Source organism: Megalobrama amblycephala, linkage group LG10, assembly GCF_018812025.1.
Source record: "Megalobrama amblycephala isolate DHTTF-2021 linkage group LG10, ASM1881202v1, whole genome shotgun sequence".
Taxonomy (NCBI): domain Eukaryota; kingdom Metazoa; phylum Chordata; class Actinopteri; order Cypriniformes; family Xenocyprididae; genus Megalobrama; species Megalobrama amblycephala.
In genome coordinates, this window is record NC_063053.1 from 22234826 (window position 1) to 22247517 (window position 12692).

At 38.0% G+C, this 12692-nt stretch overlaps 1 protein-coding gene across 3 annotated transcripts in view; it reads right to left on the reverse strand.

Moving 5' to 3' along the window:
• kif16bb (kinesin family member 16Bb) overlaps positions 1-11448 on the reverse strand; it is a 50824-nt gene extending 39376 nt beyond the window's left edge. Inside the window, exons 1-10 of one of the 3 annotated variants that reach the window (XM_048205372.1) lie at positions 11380-11448; positions 10322-10391; positions 9926-10027; positions 9514-9630; positions 8436-8533; positions 4253-4362; positions 3990-4132; positions 2930-3098; positions 1193-1315; positions 663-838 (exon numbers count right to left, since the gene is read on the reverse strand). In XM_048205372.1, the coding sequence (XP_048061329.1) occupies positions 663-838; positions 1193-1315; positions 2930-3098; positions 3990-4132; positions 4253-4362; positions 8436-8533; positions 9514-9528 (834 nt within the window). In that variant the 5' untranslated portion in view covers positions 9529-9630; positions 9926-10027; positions 10322-10391; positions 11380-11448. Of the gene's footprint in view, positions 1-662; positions 839-1192; positions 1316-2929; positions 3099-3989; positions 4133-4252; positions 4363-8147; positions 8416-8435; positions 8534-9513; positions 9631-9925; positions 10028-10321; positions 10392-10765; positions 11078-11379 lie in introns of those variants that run through there. The other 2 variants (XM_048205371.1, XM_048205373.1) reach the window with 2 other exon arrangements.
• Positions 11449-12692: the final 1244 nt, after the last annotated feature.

A 12692-nucleotide genomic window follows, 5' to 3' on the forward strand; every position in this document is an offset into this window, starting at 1 on the left:
ATGTGACCACTGAGAAAAAAAGGCTGTAATTTTACTGAGTACAAAAGTAGGTACTTGTGTGTATATGCCAGTATTACATTTAATATGGCATAAAACGTCTGTACAACTTTCTATACCATAAAAGGCTGTATGCAATATTATCCCAAAAAGCATGCATAGACTTCGTGATAGTATGCATTCCAGGCCATTTTGACATTATAATTTCAGTAATATAATTTAGGAGGCACTATTATTTCTAAAGGAAAAAATTATTGCTTAAAGTTTGCTTTGATAGCTCAGGAAATTTAGTAATGTGTTAATTAGGTAAAACTGTTCCCTTAAAATTGCTTAGGATAGAGAAAACCACACACAAAAACAATTATTCATTGATAAAATTCAAAAGGTTCATAATGAAATCTCTGACTTTTGTCAAAATCTGAGCACAGTTTGAGCCATTATTCAGAAACTTGAAAAGAGACTATGGCCCTACTCTGTCTTATGAGAGAAATAAAGCTGGAGACTCCATCTCATTGCAGTCTAAGAGAAACAGAGATATTAAAAAGATCTCATTTGTGATTTTTCATTCCTACAAGCTAATCCTGGCATACCTTATAATACTGATAATATACAAATTGAAATGCAGCCCGTGATGTCTGAGGAGGATGAAGTCGAACTTAAATCACCTGATTTCCCGCAGACAGCAGGGCTTTCAGGCGGGCAATCTCAGCTCGCAGCTCTCTGATTATCTTTACATTGCTGTCCTCATTCACAGTGGGCTTGTTTAATATGTTCTTGGCCCGGCTGGCATAACGAAGTGTGTTCAGAGTTTCACTGTAGTTCACATCAGCAGGTGAGATGGCTGGAGTGACAAAAAAGGAAATGAATACAGTATAAACTGCTTAAATAAGAAATTAATACATAATAAAGGCGAGATGAGCTAAAATTTCCTTGCAATGGAATATGAACAAGCAGAACCATGTTCATGGCATAAAAGTTGAGAATCTCAAGAGTTATTCTTAATAAAATAAATAGTACATTTCATGGCTTTTTAAGAGCTTAACAGCCCAAATTTCACTTTTGTTGTACAGAAAAGAGCAGCCTGAACATTTTGCAAAATAAATTGCATTACTGCATAACAAAACCATGCGTGTTTGGAGAAACTTGAGGGTGTGTAGAACTCTGACCACAGTGATACGTGTGACCTCTGACATACTGGCTATCATGATGGTTTTGGAGTTCCCACCAAGACTGTCCTTTAGGAGCCAGGTAAGCACAGAGTCTCGATATGGAACAAAGTTTTGCTTCCTTTTTATTCCACCACCAATGGACAAATCAGCTGTGACAACAAAAATAACAAAGAATATCCACTGAACAACTTCATAACCATGTCAGTCAAAGTGCATGAAGAAACCTTAAAGGGTTAGTTCACCCAAAAATGAAAATTCTGTCATTTATTACTTACCCTCATGCCGTTCCACACCCGTAAGACCTTCGTTAATCTTCAGAACACAAATTAAGATATTTTAGTTGAAATCCGATAGCTCTGTGAGGCCTCCATAGGGAGCAATGGACACTTCCTCTCTCAAGATCCAGGTACTAAAAACATATTTAAATCGGTTCATGTGAGTACAGTGGTTCAATATTAATATTATAAAGCGACGAGAATATTTTTGGAGCGCCAAAAAAACTAAATAAGGACTTATTTAGTGATGGCTGATTTCAAAACAATGCTTCAGAGCACAGATGAATCAGTGTGTCAAATCTGCTGTTTGGAGCGCCAAAGTCACGTGATTTCAGCCGTAGGCAGTTTGACACGCGATCTGAATCATGATTCGACACACTGATTCTTTTGTGCTCCAATGCTTCATGAAGCAGTGTTTTTAAAGGTCCCGTTCTTCGTGATCCCATGTTTCAAACTTTAGTTAGTGTGTAATGTTGTTGTTAGAGTATAAATAAAATCTGTAAAATTTTAAAGCTCAAAGTTCAATGCCAAGCAAGATATTTTATTTAACAGAAGTCGCCTACATCGAACGGCCAGTTTGGACTACATCCCTCTACTTCCTTCTTTAATGACGTCACTAAAACAGTTTTTTGACTAACCTCCACCCACAGGAATACACAAGAGTTGCATTTGTAGAGTGTGTTTGTCGCCATGTTGTTGAAACGCTGTTATTTTCATCCCGCAGTCCAATCACCGGGTCTGATTCCGGCTCAAATTGATAGGGTAAAATTAAAGACATGTTTACAATAACACTGAGCGCGTGCATCTCCACGTTATGGTAAGAGGCGTGACCTTTCCGGGCAAGATGCGCTAAGATGCTGTCGAATCACAACACGGGAACCGCTGGCACAATCAGAACTCGTTACGTATTTCTGAAGGAGGGACTTCATAGAACAAGGAAGTCATCAGCCCGTTTTTATGACAGTGGAAACAGCGGTATACAGATAAGTAAAAATTTTATGATAATGTGAAAAATTTTACGAAAAGTGAAATTATGTGAAAAGTGTTTTTTTACACGCGAAACATGAACACATGTTATATTGCACACTATAAACACAATCAAAGCTTCAAAAAACCACGAAAAACGGGACCTTTAAAATCGGCCATCACTACATAAGTCGTTATTTTGGGTTTTTTTGGTGCACCAAAAATATTCTCGTCGCTTTATAATATTAATATTGAACCACTGTACTCACATGAACTGATTTAAATGTTTTTAGTACCTTTATGGATCTTGAGAGAGGAAGTGTCCATTGCTTCCTATGGAGGCCTGACGGAGCCATCGGATTTCAACTAAAATATCTTAATTTGTGTTCTGAAGATTAACGAAGGTCTTACGGGTGTGGAACGACATGAGGGTGAGTAATAAATGACAAAATTTTCATTTTTGGGTGAACTAACCCTTTAAGCTGATACGCATCTTTAACTTTTCAAAGGTTGTTGGTTTACCTAAAGCGGAGATGACAATGCCCAGAGTAACCAGAGATCTATTGATGTTGGCACCCTCCTTCAACCTAATGCCAGTAGCCTGCGTGGCACCAGCTCTTTCACTTCCTGCCAGGTCAACCAGGTGTACCTTACTCACCGTCTCGCTGGGTAACTCTGCATCAAACATGGCCTATAAGGACATATTTTGGTAGACGATACAGTCAGATATTTCTCATTCTGAAATTCATAATGCAGAACAAAAATGCAACAGGGAAAAGAAACAGGCAAAAACACTTGATTGAAACAGTGAAGATTGGACATGCTTAATGCTGCATGACAGCTGATCCCCTGAAGTTTCTGAAATTATTATGAATATATTAAAAGAGCTGGATTTACCAACAGAGCCCTATTGAGTTTAAAATATTAGTCTCATAACATGGAAAAACTGAGAAGACACACAGAATATTGACAAAATAGGGAGAAGACCTGGGGGGGGGGGTTTGGAGCAGCATACTACTCCATATTCAGTGTGATAGATAAACCAGAAGTAATATCAATAATAATTTTTAGCATCTCTTTCTTGACTCGTTATTTGATCATAATTCCGAATGTTAAAACATCTTTAAATAAAAAGAAAATAACCATTTTCAGATAAGTTGGAAGCCACTCAAAACATTTGAAACATTTCTAGTGGAATAATACCTACTGATGCCTAACTTTTTAAAACTTTTTTTTTTACTTATTACACTGTACATAGCCAACTATTTTTTAATATATGACATAATGTGCAATAAAACACAGTACAGTAATCTAGTATTCCAAACCATAGTCATTGACACATTAATTAGACTCAAAGGTCACTCCAGCAACGTGTGATATAACCCATGCATTATAAAAATCACAATGACATCTGTGTAGTGTGTATCATTACCCAGACATCCCCAACATACACAGAACATGGAGAAAGCTCACTAGATAATACAAACAGGGAGATGATAACTTCAAGCTGCGACGGCTATCTGCACAAATGTACAAACAAAGAGGCAGATGGCATTCAGTAGAGGGTAAATGGACTTGTGACCTTGATGAAGCGAATGGTGAAGATGGCGTGGGATCGGCTGCTGACATGGTTCATGCCTGTGCTGGCAGTGGCACGCCTCCTGTTGCCCTCATGCATTAGCTGGCCAACCTCAGTATAGCTCTGCACATGGTGTCTGGAGAGGGCTGGACAATATGTGCACATATAGAGGAAAACATTGTTTAAGCAATCAATAAAGTATCATTAAAAAGTGAGCAAGCTGTCAGTCATCTTGGTGTGAGATGTTTTTTCTGTAGTCATTTTACCCTCCACATATGGTCCATCTTTAGGATGTTCTCTTACTCTCAGCTCACAGCCTTGTGTCTCTGTGCTGGGAAGGAGGTCTCGAACTCGCTCGTTGTAGATTTCAAAGTAGCTGGAAGCACAAAGCATCAAAGACAAGAACAAAGCAGTGATAGTTTGCTCTTGAAACATGACTTTTTTCTCCAATTTTGGGATATAATGGGATGAAATTTCACCACAAAAACTTCAACAGTGACTCATTCTAAATTAAATACACAAATAAGGCTGGATTTAAATGACACACATTCCAGCATTTTTGCTAAATACCACTGGTTTAGTTTATATTTTGGCTTAATAGCTCATTTGCTAGCTTATTAAATTTTCTTTGTTTTGACTAAATCATTCGTGAAGCAATTGCCTGGAAAACTGAAATCAATTACCTGACGCTGTTTGAATCACATTGTACATGAATAAAATTATCGAAAACACTGGTGCGATGGAACACAGTGACTGACAAGGAATTAGAGACTACCTATTTTCCCTAAATCTGAATAAGCTCTGTTGTGATATAATGCTGCATATTACAGCAATCGTGGGTGAGGGGGAGAAAGTCTCGCCAGTCAGAAAGAAGTAAAATCCCACAAGACGATAAACCTATTTCGGTCTGTCTGAGAAATGTGAATGTTTAAACAGGCTTCTGAAATGAAAGACAGATTGGTCCCTCTTCATCTCCTAATGAAGCTGGAGAGAGAGACGGCATCAGTTTGAGCTCAGTACAAACCAACAGTGAACTAATTAAAATGTGACAGCCAGACATTTTGAATGCCTCTACTGCTAGAACTGTCCCCAGTGAATGAGCACTGTTTAAAGGAGGGAATCCAGGTAGTTAAAGTACAAAAACCTCTTGCAGGCATTTAGACACCACAGTCACATGCAAGAGAAGTCAAGGGCAAAGAATCAATCAGGTTTTTTCCATTGATGAAGAGAGGTCTCACTCAGGGGTGTGACTGGGCTATTGGGCTTTAATCACCAATACTTTTTTATTATTTTTGTTGAAAGAGCTGAGATTTACTGCAGCAATCCTAACTGCAATGGCAATTGATAAACACACAATAACTGTACTTTAAGACCTCATTTATACCACAAGCAAGATACATGATTCGGTAGTTTCCTTTCATACAATGGGCGCACTCACGTCTAGAAGTCTGCACAGGCAAAGAGCTTGCACTAAAATGTGAATGCAAACAGTCAATATTTTGCAACATGCAAAACAACATATATTTTACAATGAATTCATTGTTAGTTTGAGGTCAGTATTTATTTATTTTTTAAAGAAATTAAAGCGGGGGTGTAATGCTATTTCATGCATTCTGACTTATTTACACTGTTAAAGAGTTGCATTCATACTAAACATGGCCAAAGTTTCAAAACGCTGAGTATTTCTGTGCCAAATCCACTACTTCCAGTACAGGATTCCAGTTTTCAAGTACAGGACTTTCAGTTTTGGTACAGGATTCGGACAGTTTATTTCGAGTGTGTCCTGTATGACGTCAAAAGAGAATGGAATTCCTTGTATACAGTGGGTACGGAAAGTATTCAGACCCCCTTAAATTTTTCACTCTTTGTTATATTGCAGCCATTTGCTAAAATCATTTAAGTTCATTTTTTTTCCTAATTAATGTACACACAGCACCCCATATTGACAGAAAAACACAGAATTGTTGACATTTTTGCAGATTTATTAAAAAAGAAAAACTGAAATATCACATGGTCCTAAGTATTCAGACCCTTTGCTCAGTATTTCGTAGAAGCACCCTTTTGATCTAATACAGCCATGAGTCTTTTTGGGAAAGATGCAACAAGTTTTTCACACCTGGATATGGGGATCCTCTGCCATTCCTCCTTGCAGATCCTCTCCAATTCTGTCAGGTTGGATGGTGAACATGGGTGGACAGCCATTTTTAGGTCTCTCCAGAGATGCTCAATTGGGTTTAAGTCAGGGCTCTGGCTGGGCCATTCAAGAACAGTCACGGAGTTGTTGTGAAGCCATTATTTTAGCTGTGTGCTTAGGGTCATTGTCTTGTTGGAAGGTAAACCTTCGGCCCAGTCTGAGGTCCTGAGCACTCTGGAGAAGGTTTTCGTCCAGGATATCCCTGTACTTGGCCGCATTCATCTTTCCCTTGATTGCAACCAGTCGTCCTGTCCCTGCAGCTGAAAAACACCCCACAGCATGATGCTGCCACCACCATGCTTCACTGTTGGGACTGTATTGGACAGGTGAGCAGTGCCTGGTTTTCTCCACACATACCGCTTAGAATTAAGGCCAAAAAGTTCTATCTTGGTCTCATCAGACCAGAGAATCTTATTTCTCACCATCTTGGCAAGGGTGAGATGATCAGAAGAAATGGACAGCACCTGAGTTAAATATATGAGTGTCACAGCAAAGGGTCTGAATACTTAGGACCATGTGATATTTCAGTTTTTATTTTTTAATAAATCTGCAAAAATGTCAACAATTCTGTGTTTTTCTGTCAATATGGGGTGCTGTGTGTACATTAATGAGGAAAAAATTGAACTTAAATGATTTTAGCAAATGGCTGCAATATAACAAAGAGTGAAAAATTTAAGGGGGTCTGAATACTTTCCGTACGCACTGGAGGCACTTCTCCCTGATAAGCGTGCACACAGATCACACAGAGCAAGAGCACGCCCATCAACGCGCTTTGCTTGGGATACGGAAGCCGAGAGATTTTTCAACAATGGCTGTGTTCCAATTCAGGGGCTGCACCCTTTGAAGATAGATTGCAACATAAGAAAGAAATTACAGTATTTTACACCTCACAATGAATATGTCAATTTTATTACGGTTACTCTTCTTAAATATGACATCCTTGATGACGTATGCAGCCTTTAAATGCGACTTCCGGAGGACGCAGCCTCCAAAATGAGATGCAGCTCCTGTAAACAAAGGAGTGTGTTTTTGGTTGTGAGGGAAAGATGACCTTTTTCAGCTTATAATTAAGTCGCAGCTAGCATGCGATCTCTATGCCGAAGCTGTGCGCGCTCGTGACTCTTTAGCTCTGCCCACAGCACTGACAGCAGAAACGCCTCCAGGATCTCGACTTTTTTCGGAAAGACTCAGTTTAGTGTATCTATCTTTTATAAATATGACAAAACTAAAAACTTTTCGGAAATACGAAGGATGCATTGTTACTCTATATGTACTCAAGATTAACATGAGATTGGCAGAAACTGTGTGTGATATTAATACAATTTATGACATTAAATTGATAAAAAGTGACATTTATAATGTTACAAAATATTTCTATTTCAAATAAATGCTGCTTTTTTGAACTTCCTATTCATCAAAGAATCCTGAAAAAAAAAAAACGTATCATATTTTTTAACAAAAATATTAACAGTTTTTATCATTGATAATAATAAGAAATGTTTCTTGAGCACCAAATCAGCATATCAGAATCATTTCTGACATTGGATCATGTGACACTGAAGACTGGAGTAATGGCTGCTGAAAATTCCATTTTAAAATACAATTAAAATAGAAAATTTATTTTAATAAAAATATTGTAATAATATTTCACAATATTACTGTTTATACTCTATTTACGATCAAATAAATGCAGCCTTGGTGAGCATAAAAGACTTCTTTCAAAAACATTTAAATAAACCTTACCAACCCCAAATTTTTTAACAGCAGTGAATAAACATGTTAAGTATATAATTTAACTGAGATAGGCCGGGGTCACAGTATATTTATGATGTCTAAAATAACATAGGTCTAGTCACACCCCTGGTCTCACTTTCTGTCTCTCTCATCTAATCTACCGCATGGGCTGTTATCAAGAAGCGACTATAATAACTGCTTGAGGTGGAAGCAGACAGAGGCTGAACACTGACCTTCCTGATCATCTGGTCGTAATTAGAGTCCCGCTATCTTACAATGCCCATAAGAAAGGACAAGCTGCCAGAATGGACGCCTCATTTACACACTGCAATCTGTCTGTCCTTCTCCCTGGGATTTTGATGGCATCATCATCCTACAATAAACCACCATGGAGCAGATGATGGCCATGTGGTCATGTATGTAGCTCTCTTGACATGCTGGAATTACTTGTGTTACTCACTCCTTTGGCACTCTTCCTGCAACAATGGTTATGCCATTACCTTGAAATATTGCGTTCATACCTGACCTCCATGTGAAATGATGCCTTATCTCTTTGTAACACTCCACTGATGTGGTGGAACAGCCCCTCACAGATCCGTGGAATCAGTCCATAATCACCCTGAAAGAAGGAAAATAGAAAAATCAGCTCACTTAGCTGTTAATTGTAGCCAGGTGGTTAAGGAACTAGACTGAAAGATTCCAGGTTTGAACACCACAAGGGATAACCCATGTGTGATCGATGATTGTTAACAAAAATATTTTGAAGAATGTTTCAACAGCGTTTGTCCATACAATGCATTTTGGACCCCACTGACATTGGAGAAAAAATATTCTAAACACAGCATGGAAATTATAGTGTCAATAAACCAAACAAGCCAGAAATAAGTATTGTTAAAATGTACATAAGACATTTTGTACCATTTAAAAGGACAAGCAAAGACATGACATTGTGCAATCAAAACCTGCTGTAAAAACAACCAGTAAACTCTCCTTAAAACTGAAGCCTGTTATTTATGTGGCATTAATGTAACTTATTGTCATCTACAGTTTTGTACATTAAGCTAGAATAGGTAAAATAATTTCCACATCATCATCTTTAAAAGATGGACAAAGAATGCTTTCCCATGATGCTTTTGCCCTTCAGACGTCCACATACTTGAGACATTTTGATTTCAGCTCTCTCTCTCTCTGTCGGCTATTTCTTCACTCTGCACATTTCTCCAGCACTCTGAATAAATCAGAACTCCATAAAGTCTCCACACTATTTTCCCCTCTGATCTGCAATGGCGGCTTTTAATTACTACCCAAGACAAGGAGGGGATATCAGACAGAATAGAATGATTATCATCAGAACAAATCTGAATGAGTCTCTCGGATGACAGACTGATATCGGTTATAATTATGTGTTCTTCATATGCTGCCCTTGTCACATTTTCTGATTACTCAGGAGAAGCATGCAGTGAAATAGTGGATCTGCAACCACTGGAGTTGAGAACCACTGTGTGCATCTTCTGAGGAGTGGGAGTGTTTTACTAGCTGTGATTTGTAGGTTTTGAAATTAGACTTGAGAGGGAGACAGTAATGAGATGCGAAGCTTACAGGGTTGCCCATCATGGTGTAGGACTTTCCTGAGCCTGTCTGGCCGTAAGCAAAGATGCATGCATTGTAACCCTCAAAAGCAGCTTGCAGGACATCCGTGCCGAGATCTTTGAATATCTGAAATGACAGATGAGCTAAAGAGTTACTATTTTACTTGGAATCTCAATTTTTCAAAAACAGTGATCAAAAGCCTGTGTAACAGCTCAGCTAGCATACGTACAATTGCAGATCAGATAGATAAACCATATCAAAATTATGCATTTATATTGTCCATGCTTCCACTTAAATTTGATGACACTGAAATACAAACCTTGACATTTTACTGTAAACAACTCTTAAGAACAGCTAGTTCTATGTGTGCTGGAACACTTCTAACCTTATTGTCACATGACAATTGCAGTGGAGTTTGTACCTTTTCCTGTGTCACAAAGTTTGGACTTGTGCTGTTCAGTGAATCATAAGAGAAATCATATGAGAAAGACTTCACTGTCTCTCCAAAGGGTTCTCCAGTCTCCTACAAAGCATAAAACACTTCAACAAACCATCCTGGATCTGGTGTCGATAAAGGGTGATATTTGATTTTACCTCAATTAGTGCATTTTTGCCAAATAGCTCAACTGAATAATAGTCACTACAATAACTAAACTATAACTAGATAGGCCTACAGTATAATTTTATAATATATTTTACATTTTAGACACATATGAAAAGTAAAGATTGATTTTTGAATAAGCACTGGATTCTGATTTTGCCAGCAACTACTGCACATATCTGCAAATATCTATTAAACATAAACTGAATGACACACCTTTGTGTTAAGGACAGAGGTTTTATGTCCATCCACTTGTATTATGACTTTGGCTGAAAGGTCCTTCTCCCTGAGAGAGAAAGACAAACATACAGACAGACAGACAGACAGACAGAAAGGAAGATATGAAAATGTATTGTCAAAACAGTAATCCATGATAAACACCTGCCACTTATATACAGTAAAATAAGCAACAACAAAAAACAAACAAACAAACAAACAAACAAAAAAGGTTATATGCTCTCTTATGGAAAACAGTTTACTGAGAGAGATTAATTAAAGAATAGACTTGTACTTGTGCAGTCTTGTCAGACGCGTTACTGGCATGTTGTGCCAAATTGTCAGTAAACCAAACCAAACCAAACCAATGTAACGTATGTATCTAGTAAATAAAGTATGTGACTAGTAGCTTATGTTGATTTTGAGCAGTTGGACAGGACTAACCTTTGGCTCAACGGACGGACCCGTACCGCCACGCGCACAGACGCCATGGGTCATCGGTGACAGGACACTTCACCTGCTTCACTTGTATTATATATCATAACTGTAATGTATGCGCTTCCATTAACACCTGTACTGTAAGCGCAGGCAGTAAAGCACCTACTGTAGAGCTCGACAGTTCCGAAATAGGTTTACTAACTCATTTCTCACCACTTCAACAGGTGTCTACCAAAGATAAGAAAATAAATTCAAAGCGAAATAGGTTGGTTGCTGGCAAACTAACAAGTCCATTGTGAAGGTATATCTCATGAATATTAATAGATTAACAAATATTAGCATTGTTTGGTAACCAATGGCAAAGACTTTCTTCATGAATATGAATTTTGTTATTGCGCTCAAAGTCCAATGATTGGCCAATGAATTCTGTCACGTACTTTGAAAACCTATCAATGTCGCAGGATTGGCTCATGAATATTAAGAGACTTGACAACAGTATATGTTGTGCAAAACTTTCAATTTCTATGTTACATCTGTGTTGGGCACAAAATAATGATAATCCCCTAAATGCCAGAATTTATAATCATTGTAGAACCACATGTGAGTCAATATCTGTTTACCTGCTGTACCTGAGCCCAAATCAGCTCTGGAGTAAGGGGGTGGCTGCAGCATTTCCGGGTACACAATCGTAGGAAAATGGACTGTACCATTTTATTAAAATGAAGGGCCCCTCATTCACCTCTTCACTTCTATGTACTGAGTGTATTAGTTTAGTTGAGGTTACATTCGTATGTTTAAGTATATTATTGTGAAGTTTGTTTTTATTAGCTTTCACGATATTATTACATTTTGTGTTTTGGTGGATTAAACAGATGAAGTTAATGTCCTGTAGATGGCAGTCTTTCTCCAGCTATAAGAGGAAGGCCCATGCTTGCATACACCAGCAAATCCTCTGGTCTAATTATAGCATATTCTGACACATATTTCCTTTACTGTTTCTTAAAATATAATACACAACTCTGCTACAGCACTGCAAAAACACTAATTGCTCATTCTAAAAAAAACTGGCCCTAGTTGAACTTTATATTTCTATTAGCCTACTTATTTTAGGTAGTGTTAAGGGTGCCCTAGAATCAAAAATTGAATTTACCTTGGCATAGTTGAATAACAAGAGTTCAGTACATGGAAAAGACATACATTGAGTTTCAAACTCCATTGCTTCCTCCTTCTTTTGTAAATCTCATTTGTTAAAAGACCTCCAAAAAACAGGCGAATCTCAACATAACACAGACTGTTACGTAACAGTCGGGATCATTAATATGTATGACCCCAATATTTGCATATGCCAGCCCATGTTCAAGGCATTAGAAAAGGGCAGCCAGTATTAACGTCTGGATCTGTGCACAGCTGAATCATCAGACTAGGTAAGCAAGCAAGAACAATAGCGAAAAATGGCAGATGGAGCGATAATAACTGACATGATCCAATGATAACATGATATTTTTAGTGATATTTGTAAATTGTCTTTCTAAATGTTTCATTAGCATGTTGCTAATGTACTGTTAAATGTGGTTAAAGTTACCATCGTTTCTTACTGTATTCACGGAGACAAAAGAGCCGTCGCTATTTTCATTTTTAAACACTTGCAGTCTGTATAATGCACAAACACAACTTCATTCTTTATAAATCTCTCCAACAGTGTGTAATGTTAGCCCGTTAGCCACGGAGCACTATCAAACTCATTCAGAATAAGGGGCGGCGCCAGCCGATTTTGCCGGGGCTTCAGGCCCGAATGTTTTGAGTCAAGCCCCGAATGTAATGACTGTCACTGAGCAAATATGAAACTGGACAGTAGCCTATGTAAACCCCCGAAATCATAAGTTGCTTTATTTCATTGCACTTTGGCTTTGCATATACTGCATACAGCCTGTAA